Below are 23,833 nucleotides of genomic sequence, written 5' to 3'. Positions count from 1 at the left end.
GGATAGTTGTGTATAGGTTTATATTGTTTTACTTCATTGCTGTATGCCTGTATTTATGTAGCACCGTGGTCCTATGAGGCACGACATTTCGTTCCACTGTATGCTCCCGCATGTAGCGGAATGACAATAAAGCTCAACTTGACTTGAACTTAACTTGATTTGAAAATCTGGAATGTGAGGGTGCAAAAAAAAACAAAAAAAAACAAACACGAAATATTGAGAAAATAAGGCGATGATCTTTAATACCCTAATGATTTTTGGAATAAAAAAAAAGAAATGTATCATTTTGACCTATACAATGTATTGTTGGCTATTGCTACAAATATACCCATGCTACTTAAGACTGGTTTTGTGGTCCAGGGTCACATATATCTATCAAACCATGGCTATATACCAATGCATTTATCTACCTATATCTAGCCATTCATATCTACCCATATAAATCAATATCTATCTATCTATCTATCTATCTATCTATCTATCGCAATCCACCCATATCCATCTATCTATCCATCCATTTTTAATATAATGAAGTACAGTAATATAGTACTCTTTCACTCTGAGTTGATACTCTGAAGCCAGGTTTATGAATTTTAAAGATTACATTTGCATTTCAAGGGGATAGTCATAAATCATATTGAAGTTTGTGATCCCTGCAGATTACGCAATTATCTCTCACCTGTAATCCAGGATACATGTGAGGAATACGTCCTTGACAGCCAGTTTGGAGACACAAAATTATGCAGGCCGAGGGCATACAGGCCAATTTCAAAGGCACACAGATGCAGGTTGCGGTGGGGTCCTTGATGGCCTCCACTGGCAGAGGGTTGAGTGAAAATGGAGGTGGAGCTGTTTCCACCAGCTTTAATCAGCACAGTCTTGGCCAGCTCAAAGTAAAAATGGGCAGCTGCCTCGGATGGCTGGTTGGGCACGTGTGGAGCGTGGCATTCAGGCCGGCGGCCTTTATACCTAAGAGGGAAAGAGGTAATGTATGACAAACTGTAAACAGAGGATCAGAGAATCTACTGAATTAGAGATTTAATTGTTTGCTGAGGGCTCAAAAAGAGATACTAATTAACAAGCTCCCAAAAATTGAGACCAAATCCTCAAAAGGGGCAGTGAGGTTAAAAAGGGCACAGGCTTGTCTCACCTGCTGGTGTCAGTACTCTTGGCTCTGGCTCCTCCTCCAGCTCTGCGTGAGCCGCTGGATGACGATGAGCCAAGTGAATCAGAGGAAGAGCTGCTAATGCTGTCACTGTCCTGGCCTCTCCCCCAGGAAGCAGCTGTCCAACCACCTCGAAGTGGACGTCGACTGAGGGTAGGAGAGCTGTCTGAGGTGGTCTCTGGAGCACTACTGTCAATGCTTGCCATGCCTGAGAAGACACGTCAGAAGAAACATGACCTTCTCACACTCTCAAATTTCTTTATGCACAGTTAAAAATAAAAAGTCAATAAATTAGTAATATACATGAAATAATATAATATTATATTTGGAAGCATCATATTTATATAAAAAAAAAAAAAAAAAAAAAAAGGCTAGCGGCTGAATAAGTGAATATGTATGAATTTTTGCAGTGATATTTGACCTCTTGTGACAAAAATAAAGAACACAGGTGTTGCATCAAATGTTCTCTTCTCTCTAAGCAACAAACCCACTGTCTCTTACCAGTGTGTTTCTTTTTCTGCCGTACAGGTGATCCCCAGCAGCGCGTACCGTATGCCCCACGGCCCCCCAGTGCCAGACGACTGGGCACAGTGCCCTCGGGCTTGAAGGGCGCAGCTTCACTCTGCTGCTCACAGGAGGTCGACTGTGCACCCTCTGCCAAAACAAGAAGTATGAGAGAGATAAAATTAAACTGGGTCACTACAAACTCCACAATGACCCAAGACAATAACATTTCAGCACTGAACCTCCCTAAGACATTTAAGTGTCTACTCGTGATACTTTGGTGGAAGTTGTTCACCTTGATCTCTGTTGTCAGCGATGCCATCTCCAGTCACTGTGCTCTGAACTCCACCACCCACCAAACTGCCCTGCTGCCCTGCCGCTCCCCCACCGGTCACGCCCTGCACAGCAGCTGATGTTGCTGAAGGGGTGTGCTTTGACACTCCTCCCGTGGCTCCGCTAGCACCATGGGTGGCATGTTTAGATGGGCTCTTTTGGCTGCTGGTGGCTGGTTTGCTAGAGTAAAACGAGCTCAGAGTCTGAGGCTTATGGGTCTGGCTCTCACGATCCAGGAGCTTGTCCAGAATCTACACAAGGATAATATCAAACATTAATAGTTTAAGGCATGCACTGCATTTTAAAAATGATACAATGGCTAAGACTGTCAGCATAAGTATGGATGGTCTTAAAGGAATAGCTTATATGAAGTCGGTAAGATATTTTTAAGAAAATTAATACTTTCATTCAGTATTTCATGTCATTTTATCTTATCTTCAGCATAAAATCAGCATATTAGAAAGATTTCTGGAGTGAACAACAGCACGAGAAAATTCACTTTTGCCATCACAGGAATAAATATCATTTTAAAATATATTCAAATATAAAAACGTTATTTTTAGTTGTAATAATATTTCACAGTATTGCTGATTTACTAGCCTTGGTAAGCTTGAGATATTTTTAAAAATCGTATCATCCTCAAACCTTTGAATGGTAGTTTTCATTGAGGTAAGTTCCTCAAACTATGCCATTATTTGTCTTCAGAAGACTGTAACTTTAGCTTATGTATATTACATGAATAACTTCAAACACTTGCCTTTTTAAGCTTGCTTTGGTCATCTTTATAAGTGATCATCAGTGCTAGAGCCAGGTCTCCTTTCTCTCTCCGTGTGCCTTCACATAGCAGAGGATGCTCTGCCTCACTGACCGTTGTCTTCATGCCTTAAAAAACAGAGAGAGAAAGAAGAAAAAAATGAGACGACTGAAACACAGAAAGAAAGAGAATATCCTAAACAAAACACATCAGTGCTGGTTGGTTTTGTGTTTTTCCACATAAATGGATTCTTACCAAGAGCTGCTACAGCTGCCTCAAATCCCAGCTCCTCATCACCAGGCATTTCATTGTTACGGTTCCGGCTAGGAGGTCGAGAGCCCGTGGGAGAGACCACTGCAACAGGCAAGTAAAAAGATTTTTTTTTTTTTTAAATGAGCATGGGGATTTTAAACAGCTTTTTTAAAATGGTGGGAAAAGGTAGATGTGCGACTTACCAGGGGTGCACAGTACGTCAAATATGAAGCTTGCCAGCATGAGGGGCAGAACCGGTCGATAGTCGCAGAAGTTTCCATCACGGAGCTGCTCTGCTCTGTCCCTTATGGAAGTCATTTCAACAAGACCCAGAGGAATCTTCTTCAGCAAAGCCACCACCTCTGACTCCTGATATGCCAGCTTCACCTAACACAAGAGCACAGTAGCTCAGAATTATGGCACCCAAAATGCTTCACTGGACACGTTTAAAATAAGGCATCAAAACATTACAATGCATTTTTAGTTTGTTGTCAAAGTTTCCAAGTGTAAATGGCTAAACTCTGTCCAATTTGTGTCCCATTTACTCATATTAATGATATTATATTACAGACTTCCTATATCAGTCAAACCAGTCACAACCCCAACAAGAAACTAAACTGTCATACTGGTAGATCACCAGGTTTATGAGATGAACGTAATTTCTGCTTTACCTCCAGAGCTTTAGTAGAAGCTGGTGGTCTCTGCAGCTCCAAGGAGAACATGCCAGTGTTGAATGCCAGGTTATGGAGCTCCAGCCTCTCACTCAACACAGTCAACAGGAAGGCTACTTTAGATAAGGTGTTAGTGGCCACCTGTGTCTGTTTACTGGTTGACACTTTACTTTTCTTACCCTACACAAGATAGAGAGAGATCAAAGGTGAGCACCAGCATGATGTCACAGGTAAAACCTCAGGGAAAACACAGAAAAAGTCTGTTTTGGTACCTTTGTTTGCGGCTGCTCCACCTTTAGGTCGGGTGGGTTAGACAGCAAATCTCGAGCAAGTTCAACAGCCAATCGGCATGCTTCATTACTATAGCCATGAGCATAGAGAGCCTCTGCACAGGCAAACAGTATCTGCAACACACCATTATACCATTGAAAATCTTTTAAAATTCAGTGCAATTAAATCTAAATAAAAGAACATTTTAAACAATAATAAAAAAAAAATAGTTGTCCAAAATAAGCTTTTTGCAACACCAGTCTTTATGTATTTTACAACTGTACAAATGCTGAATGTGTCATAAAAATCAAAATAAAACAGCCAGCCTCAATTTGAGTCACAGCATCGCATCCTTTTATAAAAATATTTATACAAATAATTCTCAGAATTAACACAAACTATAGACCACGTGTGTCACTAAATAGAGCAAAACAAACTCCATTTTATTAATGCATCCCAGATAACGTACATAAATTTTCCACTGAGACAAAAGTTATTTAGAAGATACATGGTCACATTTAGCTCGTCAAATTAACGAGTCTTAATTTTGCACCCTACTTTTCAGCACAATGTGCTTGAGAAAAAAAAATTAATTCACCTCCATCCTGCCCTCCTGCTCCAGAGGTTTAATCCCAGCAAAGATGTCTGGCTCTTCTTCATGGTTGCTGTCTGCAACCCCTCTATCCGCTCCCTCTTCTGATGCAGCACTAAGGTAATATGCTTGATAGTCATCTTCACCCACAGCATCTGCTCCTGCTGCGGCCTCGGCTGCTTGAGGTCCTGAGGCCCCGGAAGCCCCACTCCCATCTCCCTCTCTACAGCCCCGCTGAGCCTTGCTGGGGAGCGATGCAGAGGGCTGAGTATCATCTACAGGGTCCTCGTCTCCTCCGTTCTCATCCAGATCTGCCTCCACTTCCACCTCTTTCTCCATAGCTACCACTACTGGAGTTGCAATGGTGCAGGCATGGGAATCAGCAGCAGAGGGCAGCACACGTTTTGTCTCAAAAGCACGCTCTTTTGAAGCAGTACCACTGTATTTGAGTGGCTCTCGGAGAAGAGGGCTGGGTGAGGGCAACATCTCCGGCGGAGGAGGAAGGAAATCAAAGGTGTTGGAGGCCTCCGCTCCGAGCGCCAGGCTGGAGCCATCATCCAGACTCAGCTCTGCCATATCAGGCTCTAGAGAGCTGTCCTCACTGCTAGTTCGCCGTTTAGCACTGGGGTGCTTCCCGCTGACGCCACTTGAACTTCCACATGAACCCTTGCTGCTCTGTGTAAGCTTGGACTTACTACCAGCTGATGGGGAGGAGCTACTGGCTTTATACATGCCTTTACCTCCTTCCTGAAGTGAGAGAGAGACCCTTCCACCTAGACAAACCAGCACGCCTCCACTGTTCACGCCAGACACTCCTTTCCTCTTGCCCACAATGGTCTCCTTAGGGCGGACAGCCACCTCCTGCTGGGGAAGATGGGAGTTGCTCCGTGACTTGTGTTCAGAGGAAGAACCTTCTGATGTTCCACCGCGACCTCCTTCTCCTGGTTCCCCACTGGTCCCAGCTTTAGCGCCCCTCTGCTGCTGCACCATCCTGGCCCAACAAAATGAGGCATTTTTCTTATCTGCACTGCAATAAGTGATGCCAGGTAAAGGGTAGGCCACTTCCCAGTTGAAGTAGCAGCACTCCACAGCTGGTTTGAAGCCCTGGAAGAGTTTGTCAAGAGACTTGCGGTGCTGCCCCCGTTTCACAATCTCTATAACCTTCAGATGCCACTGCTTTAGCTGGGCAGCAAGTTCCAAACGCCTGAAAAGTCACAAATAGACGAGCGTAAAGTATAACTATAAAGTGTTGACACAAACAGCCACAAATCTTTAAGTATTATAGATCAAAGTCACAACAAATATGATTCACAAGTTCTTTAGAGTCTAACCAGCACTAACGTGCTCACCTCTGGGGACTCATGGTAGGGTCTAGCACTGCCAGTCTCCACAAGACAACCATTTCATCACACATGCTGGCACACGCATGTGCTGCAACCTCTGTCTGGCCATTACTGCGACCTGTGTGCCCGCTAGCACTGCTGTGAGAGGCGGATGTCCTCACACTATACCACCAGCCAATGATCTGGAGGAAATACAGAGAGAGCAGTAGACCATCATTAGAACAAAGTCAGATTAAAACTCACCTCCAAACAAATATTAAATCAGATACAGTCAAACAGATATAGTCTAATTAAAAAAAATAATAATTATATGGATTTTATATATTTTTTTAAAATATATATAAGAAACAAAATGCAAAGTGCAAACATTTTACTTGTCGTTCCAAATGCCAGAATATATTTAATAAAAGTTTCAGGATATTATCTAATTTCCCCAAAATAAACCTGTATGCAATAAAAAATTAAGAAATTAATATTTGGGGCCAGATTAGCGTAAGAGCACAATTCCATAAAAGCGCCGATGGGAGGGGAAAATTCTGCAGGTAATTTAATAACTAGGTGCACATTAAAGAACACAGACGCAACATCTCATTTCCATAATGACCAGCGCAAATTATCGCCTGCTTTAAGACATGTTTTTTTTTGGGCCGTTAAATAATGCCACAAATACCAGTGAATTGACGAGTGCAAATCTTAGTAAATCATGTTGCGTGATTCATTTAAATACTCTCCTCCCATAAATTTACCAATCGAAAGGGAAACTCCTACAAATGCATATTCAAAAATAACTGTGTCCACACCTTTTCAGCGCTAATTTCCCACTGTGTGTCTTTAGTAAATCCTGACAATAGTTTTTAACCTCAAATGAGGGTTTGCGCTGGCGCAAGCTGATAGTAAATCTGGCCCTTAAGGTGTTCACAAACATTTGGCTATAGCCATTCCTATGAATTTGCTATGGTTTAAATACAGGCAAAAATGTGATAGGCGTTTGTATCAGGATGATTTTTACACATGAATCTAGTCACCCTGGTGTGTGAAGTGCGGCCAAGTCAGGTTTGTACCTGTTCATGGGTGAGACACTGTTCAGTGAGGATTTCTAACAGAGGCGCAGCATTGCTGTCTCTCCTCTTAAACATCTCTCTGACGATGGACAGAAGGTTCCAGATGCCCTCTGGCTCTCTACCTCGCAGGGGCCTCAGCAAACAAGCCCATTCAGCAGCTGCCGGAGGTTCAGTGGATGACAGGTACATGGAGTTCACATCACTGAGAACAAGTGACAAAAACAACACTTAGTTCTGTCTGATGCTCATCCATCTGTTTGTTGTTCATTTTCATCCACACAAACAAATTTTTTTTTTTTTTAACTGCTGTTTTCTCTCTTTAAAAAAAAAAAAGTGACCAAATGTGTTAAGCCATTGCAAATTTAAGGTTGATTTTAATTTTTCTATTGAAAATTTGTTTTATAGGTTTAACAAAAAATCTGTGAAAAAGCACCCCAAGGGGAACCTGCTCAAGCATGCCTGTTTGGGAACTCTTCTTCAGAACAATATAGGTAGAACCAGACCGGCTGTTTTTACCTAAACACCACAGGTGATGGGCCACAGAACTTGTGCAAGGTCTTCTTTATGTTGTCACTGAGGGTGGACTCATCTAGATACCAGGTGCTCTGGTCAGAGGCTGAAGGGCCAGCAGTAGGATCTATTAAACCAATCATTAGAAAAGAAAAATTAGGATTTACAAGGTTCACATGCCTTCACAGAGAATGAGACATTTAGAAATTTATTAATTGTGGTTTGTAGGTCAGTCCATACCCGGGGCTCCACACACGGTGTTAATAGCGGTAGACTGGGAGGACAGAAGCTCATCTAAAAGACGCTGAGCTGTCGGCAATATCTGCAGATACAAAGCGGATCACAAAGCCAGAAATTAATGTATCGGAGACAAATCATCAGGAAAAAAAGAAAAATGTTGGTCGTACTGAAGAAAAGGAAGTGAGATTCCGTCAATATACTATATTAAACATTTACATACCACATATCTAATATAAAAATATTTTACAAAAAAAAAAGTGTTTAATTTTTAGAGTTTTGTAACTTTTTATATTTGTGCATTATTGCTTATTAAATATAACATCTTGTTCGAAAAAAATGCCATTATATTAGGTTATAAATGAGTGATTACATAAGTGATTCTTAAAGCATGTATATTTTCTTTAAAAAAACATTAGCAATTAACAGTTAAATATTATTAGTTATTGTTATCTGCCTCATAAGCGTTTACAGAACCATACCAAAGCCATGACCACAGAACCATGATGCAAACAAAACTGAGAAATCTGAGCCGTCACACCCTAATAAGTACAATGAGGCCACTGTGTGCACTTCATCACAGTTATTTAGAGCCGTGCAAAGAAACTTAGGAGCTCAGAGAAGCCACGAGCAACGAGGCCATCTCTACAATTTATAAAAACTAATAAATAATGCATGCCTCACCTGCTGTGGGAGTTCACTGATGAGGTATTGTGCAAACTTCTGGAGTTGATCCCGCTGTAATCTGGACAGCGACTCTGACACAGGTGCTCGAAGACACACCGCAGAAGCCTATAAACAAACATGCCAAGAGTCACTGATATTTGAGGCTGACATTGGCTGACATATATAAACTGAAATCAAGCTTCATTGCTTTAACTCCCACTCACTAGTGCAAACTAAACCAGGAGCAGGCTGCTCATTAGCAAACACTCTGTGCATTTTTAATGTGTCTGGAGGCTTTGATGCCTTCAGGTGGCTGTCCCAGTGTGCCGTCACCTGGTACTATCCTCCAGCATGAGCAGAAAACCCCTCATTTGCAAACGGCCCATACATAATATATGAGCTCCAGATAGACACGCTTTGAGCCGATCAGAGCTAATTCTCTCTTTAGCTCATAGTGAGGTTATTAAAGAGAATGCGGAGCGTCCCGTGGGGGCGGCATTGTGAGCTACTGGAGTGAAATGTGTTGGCCGTGTCTGGAAGATGGGGAAAAGAGTAGGGTGGATGAAGGATGGACCTGGAGAACTGCACTGAGGAGGATAAGGAGAACGGAAACGTTTAGGATTCCTGGACAACACCCCAGTAATGCTGAGTGCGGGATTAGCCACGTGGCTGAGAGTCTAACTCTATGAGAAACCACATACTTCCATACACAATATCAGACATTTCACCAAATGTATTGTAACTCAGCAGTTTTTAAACTTCTTGATGCTAAAAAAAAAATCCCAAGTATGATGATCTGTTTGAGGGACTCACCACTCTTCCTAAAATATAAAGATGCTATACATTTTATTTATTAAAAACCTATAAGCGCAAGAAAGGCAGTTTGCATGATAAAGACAAATTTGTTTGCAAAATGAAATTAAAAGAAAAAAAGCAATGTCAAGTAAAACATACATACATATAAATAATACCCTGATAGCAGAAATGAAATTACAATATTTAAGAAAATTAAAATGTTAATGTCCAAAAGTTCAAGTACATCATGAAGATATTAAATAAAATATTAAGTATTTCTTGAATTTATTGTATCTGTATTACAATAAATATTAATCTACATAGCTTTAAACAAAGCAGAATGAAATAAAAATAAATTTGGTAAACGTTAGCATGTTTTTAGGGACCCACTAGCACCACTTTGCAGTACCCTGTTTGAAAACCCCCACTGACCATTATGGCAGTGTTCATCCTGACAAAATATAGGCACTGCGACATTGTAAATGGGTTTCAGGTTTGGGTTCTTGCAATATTTGACAATTCATTTTGGTCAAGATTAGGGCCATTACTAATGTTTTTAAAACAGTTAAAAGTTAGAATGTTTTTAATGCAAGTTGCAACCAGTTTTTACCAGCATAATTAGAATGGTGGGATGTACTGATGCAAGTTTAGCTGTGAGGACAGTCTGACAGCTCACCACACATGAAAAAATAAAAAAAACACAAACCCACTCAAATAGTTAAAGGGCACAGCAATGATAAAGAATGAGAGGTCTAATGACTGACACACACAGTTTATCACTAGTTCATGCCTATCTAACTACTAAATATATAAAATCATAATCCAGTAGTATGTCTGAGTTTAATGGCATGTATATTTCTTTTTGTCTTGTTCTACTAAAGATTTAGAAAAAGCATGAACGCACTAAACTTTGTGAAAGTCTTTGTGATGCTGTTGAGTAGGTGGGCTAAATGTCAAACCTGAAGCATTTGAACTTCAGACTGTGATGTGAGGAAATGATAGGTAACCTCCTTAGACACCAGCCTTAACGCGCAAAGCAGCAAATGAAGACATACTATAGCAAAATTAAATCTTAAAATGTCAATATTTCACTGCAAATACTATGTGACTGATAAAGGTCTAATAGCAAAGCAGATCTAAGAATATACTGTTTAGACAACTCACAATAGCAGAATAAACACTAGAGCTGTTCGCAACAGACAGGACTGCACAATAAGAGTAAGTGCATTAAAATGATACACTCTCAAAGCTATCTGCCAAGAGACACCTAACCTACAAATATGGGCATGTGTCATGTTGCAGACGCGACCTAAAGAGTTTTATTCTGCTCCTTCTCTCCTTTTCAAATTTTACAACATTTACAAATGCAGTGGATTTCAAGCATCATTTACAAGAAACCAAACAAGAGAAGTGTGTATTTGTCATTTACAACCAAACTAAACATGCAAGAAAAAGTTTATGCAAAATAAGTTTGTTATAATTTCCCCCAACAGCAGCAAACAGAAGACAAAGCCCACATGCAAATGCTAAATGCCACCCACGGCCCGGGCCGCCGGGTCTATCTGACTGTGGCAGGCCCTCCTACGGGGGGGGTGGGATATCACAGCAGTGCAGATCCTTCCCTCCACCCTCCTGACTCCACGGGGAGGCATCAAACCTAATCAAAAGCTTCTCAGTGCTCTCACGCCCACGGTCGTTCCACACAGATAGAAACCTAGAGACAGATCGTACATGCGCTGTATGTGAAATCCTCCCCACAGATATGTCCATCTGAACCAGGCCATTGTGCACATTAAAATGCATGTGTATATGTTGTTCTGAGACACACTGAGAACTTTTGCCTCAAGTAATTGGTTTTTGTTAATGCATTTTTTTTTTTTTTAACCTTAAGGGAACATTTTCAACTACGCTACAAATGGATTTGCGGTGTTGGTTCATAAACAAGCACATTAAAATATGCTTTTCTATTTTAATCTCTTTTGCCAAAGACCAAATTTCAGCTTCATTGTAAAGGTATTTTGCAGCAATGGCAGCTTGTTTACTTCAAAGGAAATAAGAAAAAATGCAACAGAAACACCAGAAAAACAATATCAAAAATCTGTGTGATGAGACGATTATTTTCATGTTAAGACGCATTAAAATTTCATTTTATAAAATAAAACAAATAAAAACTTTACATTACATTAAAAAAACAAAAACAAAAGACAAATAAACAATGCAATATATTATATATATAGTTTTCAGATTTGCTAAGAAATCCTAAATTATCAATGTTTTTAAAGATTAACTTTAAATGATTGTTAGCATAATTCAAATGTATAAATTGGATTTTTAACTGTGCATGCTTCATTTAGCCTATTTCAATATCCAAAAAAAATAATAATAATAATATACCGGCTAAAAGTTGATACGCTACTGATATTTTGTGTTTCCCTAAACAGAGGGCATAATCTAAAATCTCTTACATTATGAATTCTGAAGAGGCAGAGGGCCACAACGTGGGCACACCATTTGGCTCCTGCTCCACAGGTGCAGCTGCAGGAAGTGATGCGGCAGCGGTCAAACATTACAGCCACATTGTAGGCTCCTTTTGATTGGCCAGCCTGGGGTGACACTACTGTGGCACTGAGGTGGAAACCTGTTTGAGAAAGCAAAACCCTGTCAGTCAGTAGTAACACATTTCGACTCAAAACTAGTTTCGACTCACATTCTCCGTTCACTCTGGATAAAAATGTTTGAGAAATACAGCTGTGAAAACTTTGCCTTTGTTGTTGGACTGATTATTCTGAAAACAGGCCATTTCTACATTTTTTGCATGCTATATAAAACAAACAAAAATAAGAGCCCACATTATTATATTTGCACCCAATGCAATGAGGTTTTGGGGAAAAATCGGGAAACGTTAATGTTTAAAAGTCTGAGGGAGTTTGCTGACTGTAAGGCTGAATGATATAACAGCAATTGCACTGTACACAGACCATACAGGAAATGAAAGACATCTGAGATGGAAAGAGAGAAAGAAAGAGTCCAAATGTGTGTGTGGAGAGTTGAGTGTAGGGGGTTGGCCAAAAGCTTTTACCACTGGACAGCGGCCAGCGCTCCTCTGGCCAGTAAGAGCAGAGGTGGGGGTGGTGGGTAGTTTCAGCTTATAGCTCCTGTTCCAAATTCAACGGGCCTCCTCAAGCCAACTCTACTACACCGCCTCTTTTTTTCTTTCAGTCTACCTGTTAGTGCCAAAAGCACCCTTCTATTCCTTTATTCCTGACCCACATTCTCCTGTCAGCTGTCCCGGCTAAAACAAAAGGCCCAAAGAATTTAATAATCAATCTTGATTTAAAAAAAAAAAAAAGAAACCTTTGTATACAACAGTGTCTTTCTTTAATTTAGTGAATCACTGCCTGGGCCAATAAGCACATCATGCCTGCAAATGTCACTGGGTTGTCACCAGTTACACAACATGAAATAATATAATAATGGGTTGCATTTACAGTGATGTAAAATACATCACTGAAATCTCTCATTAAACTGATCATTTACCTCGCACGCACCACTTGACTCATATCCCAGCAGGCAATGCAAATCTGTTGAACAGACTAATAGGTCTGTAGCAGCAACCAGGGAGTTTGGGCAGGTTGTGTAAAGGCTGATCCTTGGAGATTTAGCATTGTATTCTCACTATGAGGTTAAACAAAGTGCAAAGGGAAGAGTTTTGGAAGCACTTCCCTTTTAGGTGCAGCTGTTCTGTGTCAGACCGTTCTGGCTCCACTCTGGTGGAGTGAGTGAGAACGTTTGATTTGGCCTTGAAGGGCAGTTGGGAGGTCAGTGTGGTGAGTGGTCACTGATTGGCCAGGGCAGTTAGAGGAGGATTTTTTTTTTCTGGTTTTGAGGAAATTTTCAGTATCATATAATTGACCATAACCCCCCTAAAAATTTGCTAGCACATAGCAAACAGAAAGTGGTGAGCGAAACGCACGTAAATCAAAGGAACCAGGCACTTCGAGTGTTCAAGATGCTTCTGAAAAACAAGCTAGTTGGATGTTTACCTTCTCAAAAGGAAAGATGATTAAACAACAAGATCACTATTATTTTTAGAACTACTGACACATCTTACCCCATTAATAACTCACTGCTAATCTTGAGCAAAAAAAGAACATTTTTTTATTTGACAAATTAAAACTTTTTTTACTTTGATATGGAAAATACTACATCAATGGAAATATCCAGAGAGCAAGGTGAAGAATACACTGTCAATAATATGCAACGCAATTTCTTTGTATGTCTCATTTATGAACATACAAACAAATGCAGATCAAATATATGCAAATTATCTATACCTACGATATACATTTCCATTTAAGTTTTTTGTTATTTAAAGAAATTCAGCAAGGACACAATAAATTGATCAAAAGTGGCAGTTAATAATACTATTTCAAATAGCCTTTTTTTATTCAGCAAAGAATCCGAAAATCTGTTTCCACAAACATATTAAGAAACAACAACCGTTTTCAGCACTGGTAATGATAAGAAATGTTTCTTGAGCAGCAAATTAGCATGTTAAAATTATTCTGTCTGAAAAACACTGAAGACTGGAGTAATGATGTTGAATATTTAACCTTTACAATATTACGGTTTTAAATGTATTTTTGATCAAATAATCACTTTTCAAAATATTTCTTAAATTTTACAGAATTAACAGAGTTTAAGGTCATGTTTTATCCTTTTGTCTACACTCCAAGGGCCGTTTAAACACTGTGAATAAGCATGAAGGCAGACCCCTGGAGGGTGCGAGTGCATGTGCGCAGGATAGGTCAGGCTTGGGTCAGCTGCATCATGATTTCCCTCTGCTGCTGTACGGCCCACTGCCTCCAACAACAGCATTCATTCACAGCCTGAGCTCAAATCACTCACACATACACTTATGTGCCATGCCTCTGGTTTTCTCTCAGGCCATATGAAGACATGGCACTTAACATGTACAGAGCACATCAGAGCCAAAGACCAGCACCTCAGGGCTGAAATGACTCTTAACACAAGGGAGGCTTATTCTGAATGCTACTTTAAGATCTGCATCCTATAAAACTATTTTAAGATTCAAGTCGAAAGTGTTTAACTTTCAGAAGCTTTTGCTCAAATACACAGCACTTGTGGCATGGTAAATATGGGATGTCTTTGATTTCTCACCTATCTGCAGAGGGTCTTTCACAGCCCTCACTCTATAGAGCTGCTCGCCACGCTGGAACTCATCAGGGCTGCCGTTGGCCAAACAGGAGTATAATCTGCAAGGACAGAGAGAAGATAGACAGTAAAGCATTCAACAGATCATCCTGGGCATTCTGGTATCTCGCTGGTTAATCAGATTAATCGTAAAGGTAATCACAAGCATTTAAAAGCAAGGCTTTTGATATATTAGCTATTACAAGACTTTCACCTGATGTCCTCCTCGTTCTCTGGGAAGCTCCAGTAGGCAATCCGCAATTGCAGCTGCTCAGGAACGGGAGGATAGACTTTTTCCACAACCTCAAATGGAATATGGAACGCCACCTGCTTGGCCGACAGCTCCACCAGAGGAATAACTTGTCCATCTAAGAAAAGAAGTGATATGAGTTATTGTTTTCGTTGCAGGTAAACCACATGCTCAAAGACTGAAACTAATGGCATCAATGGGTATTCACCAGCAATCTGAGAAAAACATTTAGTGCAAAAGTTCTGTGTGATAAATAATTTAATTTGATTAACATTTATTTTTAAGGGGAGGTGTTCTAATCTCTTTTCCATCGCACTGCAAAGAAAACTGGCCAATCAATAAGATTTGGTGATATTTCAAAGTTGAAAATAAAGATTATTGGAGGACATTTTACAAAAAAAAAAAAAAAATACTCTTTCAGTCTCTCTTCTTTAAAATTTGAAGTTTAATTCAATGTGTTACTTGCCATTATTTGTGAAATTGACTAGCAATTTCTGACTGAAATTTGTTTCAATGAAAATCCTACACCAATTTTTTTGCATGTTACACAAGATTATGACTTGGTGGCACTTGAAAACTGACTATTTTGCCAAGCGACAGTAAATAGTAGACAATGAATCCAGAACCAGACCGAATCAACCAAATTTTCATGCTGGTGTGAACAGGCCTTGATCAGTAGGGTGATAAAATCACTACTTTCCGGTCACAGCCACTCTACATTGAACAATCAAAAACACTTGGCATTATAGGCAAATAGCTGAACAATAGTCACATAGATGGCTCTAGTTCAAACGACTCATTTTGAAACAGAGGGAACAAAACTGAGAAGTGAGGTTCAAGACCTCAGGCAACCTATTTTGTTGTAAACCAGACTGTTCATATACACTCAAAGCTAAACAGAGAGAAAACAGGACAGCTGCCAATAGAGACTAAATGCTGTCCACTGAGAGGGGTGGGGGGTGGGGTTCAAGTATCCTGCAGGGTCCTGGATTCAAGTCACCAATTTCCTCCAGACAATGATAAGAGTGGCTAGGCTGTAAGAATGAAAAACACTCAGACTAAAAGACACTCCTTCAAGAGCAACTGAATATTTGTGCCTACAGCCTAAAGTGAACTCATGCACAGGTTTCAGTGGCAGTGCATATAATGAAACTTTATTTTATACATTGAGCCGCAGGGCTGTAGTGACATACTTCTTATTAGATATTAGTAAGATCCATCTGAAATGAACACCAACATCAGGAGGTCATTACCATAACAGAGCTTTAGGCAATGGGACTGTAATCCACTGCACTCGGTCACCTTAGAGCTGAATCTCACATTACATTGATACACTGTCACTGCATTGATACACTGTCACTATAACACTATGGAGATCTCACATGAAGCCATGCTACATTTTTCTACACATTATATTATGACCACAATGCATGTCGTGCTTACTACCAAATTTAGACCTGACTAAGCGAGTATTATAGCACAGCCTTAAGTGATTTAGTGTTTCTATAAAAGGGTTACTACTACATAATAAACTATTAAAGTCACACACTTGAAGGTCACAAATTAACTTTGTTTTTACCTTTGTAAAGACAATATTTAATAATTACCTTTAGGGGTGGGCGATATGACCAAAATCGTATCACGATATGACTAATTTTATGTCACGATAACGATATAATAATTTTTCTTTTAAAAAGGTTTTTATGATATTAAAATCTTTGATACCATATCATTTTCATAATCCTTGTCACCAATGTCAATATCACAAAAAAAAACAACAACCTCAAACTCACTGAAGATAAACAGTCAGTGATGAAATAAGTATAAGAAACTAATTGCAAGCAATAGTACAAAAAAACTACAATAAACAAGAAACGCTACATACGTTGTGTAAATTAATTAGTATTCAGTGTTAATTATATCTATCTATGATAGATATAATTAATGTGTATTATATATAGATTCTATACATGTATATATAAATATATTATTATTTTTTTTATGTCTTCTTAAAGTTACAAAAATGATTTAGTCAAGAGCAGTGAGAGATTTTCTAGCAATGTGCTATGATTAATATGAATGGCAGACAGAACGAATATTGGACAGCTTCCCCTTTAAGACCAAAGTCCGGATCCAACATACTGTTACATATGCGTTTTCTCTTTCAATCGCTGTGTTTATGAGGATACTTGCAAAGACGGGGATTCTGACGCATGCAAATGTGTTTATGTAATTGTTCAAAGACAACAAAAAAAATAAAAAGCGGCAAAAAAATAATAAATGCACGGTCCTCTCACACAGAAACAGAGACGGCGCACGCAACGGCTTAAAATCGGTTGTCTTAAAACTGCAGTGCTTAAAAAAGCGTGTCCATGCTACAGATGTAGTCCCTCGTTCAGGAACTAGCTCCTCGTTTTGTCCCGGCTGGTCGTTCTCCACCTGGTTCTGTCTCCCCTTCACGTCCCGTGGGTGGTGTGTAAAGATCGCACTCATCCAAATGAAGTAGTATTACCGTAAACAATGTATTTTGCGACACCACGAAATAAACGATAGAACATAATATGAAACGATAGACTTTTCCATCCATCCGATATATATGGTCATATCGCACAGCCCTAATTACCTTAATTAATTCAAATACACTGACTCATTCAAGTACAAAACAAATGACTGTCTTTACAGGCTTGTCCCAATATCAACATTTGTGGTCTTGGTCACTTAAGAGCATGTGCACAGGACTGGAAGAGCATGCTCAAGACTGCCCTAGGTCTGACACATGCCAAAACTCAGTGTCTTTAACACACACTAAATCCACACTCTAGAATCACTCATTCAACAGACTCGTTCAAACACGCTGATTCATTCAGGAATTAAACAACTGACTGTGAGCAAGTCACCAAATCTTTCCATCTACTGATTTGTTCAAGAACACTGATTCATTCAGGAATGAAAAATCAGTTCATTGCTTAAAGATGCTAAAGGTTTTTTTTCTGCAATGACATTTGAAACTGCACTGACTTTTTTCATTCGCAAAACAAAAGCAAGAACTTCCAATAATGTGCAAGTTACTCAATGTAGACTATTGAACCACTAAACAAAAGCTCCTAAATTTTAAGATTTTTTTTAAAACGCACCATATATATTTATGTCAGTCCTTCTGAAGTAAAATCAGCAGAGCTGACCATTTACACAAAGTGAGACCATTCTACTAAAAATGAGTCAAGTTGTGCATTGTTTTATCTAGGGTTAAATCAGACACCTTAACCATAAAGGGCAACTGTCGAGTACTGTCAATAAGAATTAACTTTCACAAAAAAGTATGCCAACATGCAACTTAATATTTTACCATTACTGTTATCAATCTACCTACAACCTGATATATTGGCTATCAAGCAAAGCATTAAAATAAGTGTCATGATCAAATAGTAGACGCAAACCACACCATTATCAGACACCCACATAATCTAAAACCAACCGCCAAAAGATGAGACGCTAGACTACTTTGGAGATGAATTACCCAGACCACAAGCAGATAGAAGAGTACGTTATAGACAGACAGTGGGAGTCATAGACAACGACTTCACAGGGGACAGGTGACTCATTAAAGGTGCTGCCAACAAACAGCTGCTCAGCAACAATAAGTGTGAGTGAGATCCCAATGAATCAGGTGGCACACTCATAGCCAGTTCTGGCTGACTAAACCATGGTGACCAACAGAAGAGGAGTTAACACAGGCTGGGAGACAGCTTTGTCTTTTGTGAGGCTGTGAATAGGTGAGACAGTCTCTCATGAGCGGTCTGCCGTCCCACTGCTCCAAACTCTACCGCCCGCTGCCCAACAACCAGAGAACAAAGACACCCGGCTCACAGAGTGCTATATAAACAGCCACGTCTGAGCGATCGTGTTCCCTCAGTTCCAGCGCCAAGAAAACAGGCACGTGAAATACCCCTGATTTACTTTTAGAACTGATTCGGACAAGAACCAGGGGGATTTGGTGTCTCAAACTGGGCTGTGCAAGATCAGCAGCATTATGCAGATTGATCAAACGGGGTTTTTTTTTTTGTTTAACCACAATCCTCTGCTCTGAGGCAGTGACCTGCACAAGACAAAGCTCTTTTTACAGCCCTCTGCTGCTTAACTCCACCCAACCCCCCACAACACACACTCGCTCTCAATCTAAACACCACACAAGGCCTCCCTTTCCAAACTTCCTTAACTCATCCAACAAATGCTACACACTCCACTCTCGGATCTGCAGCCGCACAGATCTCCGTCTTCACGACTGACAACTCTCTCTACACACGCACATCACAGGGCTTTTGGTGGGCAGCAGTTTAAAGAACTTGCAGTAATACGGAGTGACTGACCAAAGTTGTTTCAAACATCATTTTAACAGTTGTGCTGCTCTATCAAAGTTCTAGACTTACAGCTTAGAGAGGAATAAAATAGAAGGATATTGCAAAAGAATACGTTCATAAAGAGAAATGCAAGTTAAACCAGAAAAAAAAATGAACTAAAAATGTTATTTTGAACAATGTTGAGGTTAAAGCAACACTGGATCCCTCTGACTTTCATGGTTTGGAGACAGAAACATTTTTTAATATCTTCTTTTGTGTTTTGCAGAAGGAAATAAGTCATAAGTTCAGAACAATATGAGGGTGAGTAAATGACTGGATTTTCATTTTCAGATTAACTGTCCTTGTAACTTTACTTTTGCCCTCCTAAGACATTTTACTCACCTTCAAGTCAAAATTGATTCAACCTGAAAATTGATTTTATGAAAGAAAACGTTAATAAATGCAGATGCAATAACACATTCTAGTAATGAATGTATCAGTAATTTAAGGACTTAAGCAAAATGGGTCTCCTTTCCTGGTTAATTTCAATTACTTTTGGTATTTCCTGATATCTCACATACTTTTAAAGCAACTTCTTTATTATTCTGCTATTAGTTGATGGATGATGTGCATTTTAAAGAAACCCCTTTACCTTAATTCCTATTTCACAAATAAATCACCATTATGTCTGTAACAGTCAATATGGACTCCCTTTGAAAAACCACTGCAACAAATCATTCATTGACAGACGCAAACCAATTTGCTGTTGTACTACAGGTTATGAAAGTGCTGTAGTGGTTTTAGTTGCCATCACATCCAAGAGACATTTTACACCATTGAACCTTATAGCGAATAGTACAAATATATATATTTTAATGAAGTTGCACATAAATTATATATTATAATAATTAAATATATTACTTGTGTCCCCACTAATGCAACTTGTACCAAAACAAGTAAACCTATAACTCCAGTACAAGGTTAACTAATTTGTCCACATAGGCCCACGTATGGAAGAACAGTTAAACTTGGTAGTTTTAAACATGCAGGTCACATGGCATTGTTGCCCAGAAGTTAATAATACAACCTGAGGTCAAAGGTGCAGCCATGCCAAGGCACGGTGTGCTCACATTACAATGACAGCACAAAACCACTTCACAGCACATCAAGACAATCTTCCATTACCTTTAATCTTCACAGTGGGTGAATTTGGGCCGGCAGACTGTTTCCTCCATCCTCTCCAGTTCTGGCAGAGACTTTCCGCCTCTGATATGAATGAGCACAGGGAGTCCTCCTCAAAACGGTCCGAATCTTCAAAGGAGAACCTCTCTCCATCTTCCCACTCAGCGAACATCAGTTCCATCACATCCGCTGTGTGGAGACCTGAAAGCTTCAAATGAACGTGCCTCTGCGCTTCTGTTGTTTTGAGAGAGTGACACTCGCTCAGGGGGAGGGGAAACTCACACTCAACCCAAACAACGTGAGAGGGGCCCTGCAAAGTCCCTCAAGAAAGCCTGTTTCTTGAAAATATGTATTTAGGGTGTCAAATGGAGGATTTGCACATGACTGCGGTGCAGTTAAGTGAAGTTAATCCATGCTTTTAGACCCCAACTGCTGGAGACACTCAGGGGTCTAGTTCTTGAGAAAAGTGACACAACCCATAGCTAAAATTTCTTAAACTTACACACTTCTCAATTTTTTAAACCTAAATAAGTGTTATCTTACATTGTCAAGTATGAACTTACAAGACAAAACACCCCACAAATGTATCATCAGACATTTGTTGAGGTTTAAATCTTATAAAATAAGATTTTGAAATCAATAAGCCCCTCTCCAGTGGCCTGACTGCCCTCAAGTTGTCGAACTACATAGCAAGTGGTGTTAATTGACAGCAACTGTAGTGAATCGCTTAGTTAGTAAAGTTCAGGGCGTTTTAGCAAGCATGAGTTCTTTTCACTCAAATTTTCATTTAAACCCCCTCTCCTCTGTTTGTCCTATCAGCTGAGCCTCGAGTCCCACAGCTGCTCTACGGCTAACAAAACAAGAGAGCGCTGAAGAAAGACCACGTCCCCAAGTACACCTAATGACCTTCCGTGGGTTTATTTCTCTTAAACAAGGCCATATCACAATAGTACACCTGTGTTAACCCAAAACAACCCCGGTGCGCTTGTTTTTATTTCGACCGAGGTAGCGCTGCTAACTCCGAAAGGCTAGTCGGCTAGCTTGCTAGCTTTCCGGCTAGCCCGAAATCCCAAACACTTCAAAAACTGTCAAAATAAGCGCTGACACGAACTGTGCTTATGTCCTTACAAATTTCCAGACGGAATAACGCTGTTTTGATGTTTTGACACAAAAGCCTTGGTCCCTAATCCGAGTCTTGTCGATCCACTGGTTACCCAAAACAAACGACTCGCCAGTGTTTTTATCTCAGCATTGTGCCTCTATGTGGGTTTACAGGAAAATCAGACGACTAAAATGCAGATTTGACCCCTCGACCAGGACAAACGTCCATCCGTGGAAAACATAATAAATTGTTTTTATGCCACCTCTAGCTGCCTCATAATATGTCTTCTCCTTTGTGTGTAAAAGCTTGTCATCCGCTTGTCTTCATGTGCCACCGGCCGGTTCTTTTCTAGACCTCCGTTTCTAAGCAGCCAGCGCTCTCTGGATCCAAAATGTCTTTTTAAGCCGACAATTTGGAGTCGAGATCCCCCTATCCTCTCTGTCCTGTCCCCCCTCCTCTCCACTGCTCGGCTCGGCTCGGGAAGATGAAGATGGCTCTCCAGCATCAGCTGATCCGCACTTCCGCTCGACATAAAAGCTAGCCTCTCGTTTCAATGCATTTTGTCTTGCATAACACATTATGTGGCAGTTATTAGTTCATGGGTATGCATGTCTGGTACTAAATGATAAACCATTTAGAATGCATTTCAATTGTTTGATTTACCGTAATACTTCAGAATCAACAGCTGAAAATTGTGCAACAGATTGCCATGAGTGTCTCGGACTGATCTGGGATATTACATTCAAATAGCCTACATTAATACCAATGAATGAATGCAAGATGGTGACTTGGATAGAGCTTCTTTGATCTTTGATAGATGCAAGCCAGAGTTTAATGTTGTTGGTATTACACAAATAGTGGATTTTGATTAAACCCTTTCTGTTTTAATTTGGTGCCACCTAAATTGAAGGTTTATGTTTGATTACATAATAGTAATTACAAATCTATGAGTGCACTTTTAACAAATACTTTTTTACCATTTTTTTTTTTTTTTTGTAACAAAACAATATTCCACAGACAAATAATTCATAATTCTAAATCCGTAGATGGTAAAATAAATAACTGTCTATATGTGAAATTGGCAAGATAAATCACACTATCACAATGGAAATGTAATCAAAATATACAATATACTATATACAGTGCCCTCAAATAATATTGACACCCTTGAAAATAAATCTGCTTTGTTAATCTTTTTGATCTTTCATTCAAGAAATTCACTACATTTTTAACGTTTCATTGAAGTAAACCAGTTGAAAGTGGGGAGAAAATCTCATGGTGAAATAAATGTTTTTCTCCAATGCATGTTGGCCACAATTATTGGCACCCCTAGAAATTCTTATGAGTAAAATATCTCTGAAGTATATTACCATTCATATTTACATTTTTTAGCACACCAGGGTGACTAGGAGCATGAAATTGTCCAGTCATGACTTGCTGTTCCACAGGATTATAAATATGAGGAACACAAAGTCCAAATTCCCTTAATCATCAATCACAAGGAGTAAAACCAAAGAATATAGTTCTGATGTACAGAACAAGATTGTTGAGCTTCACAAAATAGAAAGAAAAGAGCTAAAGCATTGAAAATCCCCATTTCCACCATCAGGGCAATAATTAAGAGGTTCCTATCAACTAAAGATGTTACAAATCTGCCTGGAAGATGACGTGTGTCTATATTGTCCTAATGCATGGTGAGGAGGAGAGTTTGAGTGGCTAAAGACTCTCCAAGGATCACAGCTGGAGAATTGCAGAGAATAGTTGAATATTGGTGTCAGATAGCCTAAAAGATATATATATATAGTGTATATATATCAAACAGCCCCTACATCACCACATGTTGTTCAGGAGGGTTTCAAGAAAAACTGTCCTCGCTCATCCAAAAACAAACTCCAGCATATTCAGTTGTCAGACATGACTGGAACGTCAAATAGCACTGGCTTATATGGTCACATGAAACTAAAAAATAGATTTTTGGCAGCAAACCCACCACTGCTGTATATTTAGGTCCTGCTCATCTTGTTCAGATGCATGGCATCATGGATTCAATCAAATACCAACAGATAAAATATCTAAACCTGTTTGCCTCTTATAATGGGCTTTGGTTCGATCTTCTATCAGGACAATAATCCAAAACAAACATCAAAATCAACACAAAAATGTGTCACTGAGTACAAAATGAAGCTTTTGCCAGTCCTCTGATCTGAACCCTGTAGAAAAAGAGTGGGGTGAACTGAAGAGAAGAAGCACCAACATGGAGCTGTGAATCTGAAGGATCTGGAGAGATTCTGTATTAAGAAAATGGTCTCTGATCTCTTATCAGGTGTTCTCCAAACTCATCATGCATTATAGGAGAAAACCCAGAGCTGTTATCTTGGGAAAAGGACATTGCAATAACTGGGTGCCAATAATTGTGGCCAACATGAACTAGAGAAAGCATTTATCTCACAATAAGAGTTTCCCCCTACTTTCAATTGCTTTACTTCAATGATATATATATAATCTTAAAAGTTTATTTGCGCAAATAGATAACTCCGTTTTTATTAATTTTCTTAAATCATGTCTTTAATTGTGTTATGTTTTTATTGTGTTTTA

General features: G+C 39.5%; 1 protein-coding gene across 6 annotated transcripts in view; it reads right to left on the bottom strand.

The window, feature by feature from the left end:
- The window catches only part of zswim8 (zinc finger, SWIM-type containing 8), a 34,050-nt gene extending 12,282 nt beyond the window's left edge, over positions 1-21,768 (bottom strand). For 3 of the 6 annotated variants that reach the window (XM_058795355.1, XM_058795357.1, XM_058795358.1), the window contains exons 1-19: positions 20,140-21,762; positions 14,582-14,735; positions 14,335-14,429; positions 11,619-11,791; positions 8,377-8,484; positions 7,696-7,777; positions 7,462-7,582; positions 6,946-7,147; positions 5,891-6,066; positions 4,548-5,745; positions 3,952-4,083; positions 3,680-3,859; positions 3,212-3,395; positions 3,012-3,110; positions 2,760-2,884; positions 1,965-2,253; positions 1,667-1,819; positions 1,151-1,373; positions 680-969 (exon numbers count right to left, since the gene is read on the bottom strand). In XM_058795355.1, the coding sequence (XP_058651338.1) occupies positions 680-969; positions 1,151-1,373; positions 1,667-1,819; positions 1,965-2,253; positions 2,760-2,884; positions 3,012-3,110; positions 3,212-3,395; positions 3,680-3,859; positions 3,952-4,083; positions 4,548-5,745; positions 5,891-6,066; positions 6,946-7,147; positions 7,462-7,582; positions 7,696-7,777; positions 8,377-8,484; positions 11,619-11,791; positions 14,335-14,429; positions 14,582-14,735; positions 20,140-20,317 (4,162 nt within the window). In that variant the 5' untranslated portion in view covers positions 20,318-21,762. Of the gene's footprint in view, positions 1-679; positions 970-1,150; positions 1,374-1,666; positions 1,820-1,964; positions 2,254-2,759; positions 2,885-3,011; positions 3,111-3,211; positions 3,396-3,679; positions 3,860-3,951; positions 4,084-4,547; positions 5,746-5,890; positions 6,067-6,945; positions 7,148-7,461; positions 7,583-7,695; positions 7,778-8,376; positions 8,485-11,618; positions 11,792-14,334; positions 14,430-14,581; positions 14,736-20,139 lie in introns of all 6 variants that reach the window. The other 3 variants (XR_009273874.1, XM_058795359.1, XM_058795354.1) reach the window with 2 other exon arrangements.
- Positions 21,769-23,833: the final 2,065 nt, after the last annotated feature.

The sequence above is a fragment of the Onychostoma macrolepis genome, chromosome 13 (assembly GCF_012432095.1).
Source record: "Onychostoma macrolepis isolate SWU-2019 chromosome 13, ASM1243209v1, whole genome shotgun sequence".
NCBI lineage: Eukaryota > Metazoa > Chordata > Actinopteri > Cypriniformes > Cyprinidae > Onychostoma > Onychostoma macrolepis.
Note: the sequence above shows the minus strand (reverse complement) of the source record. Positions and strands in the feature narration are given on the sequence as shown.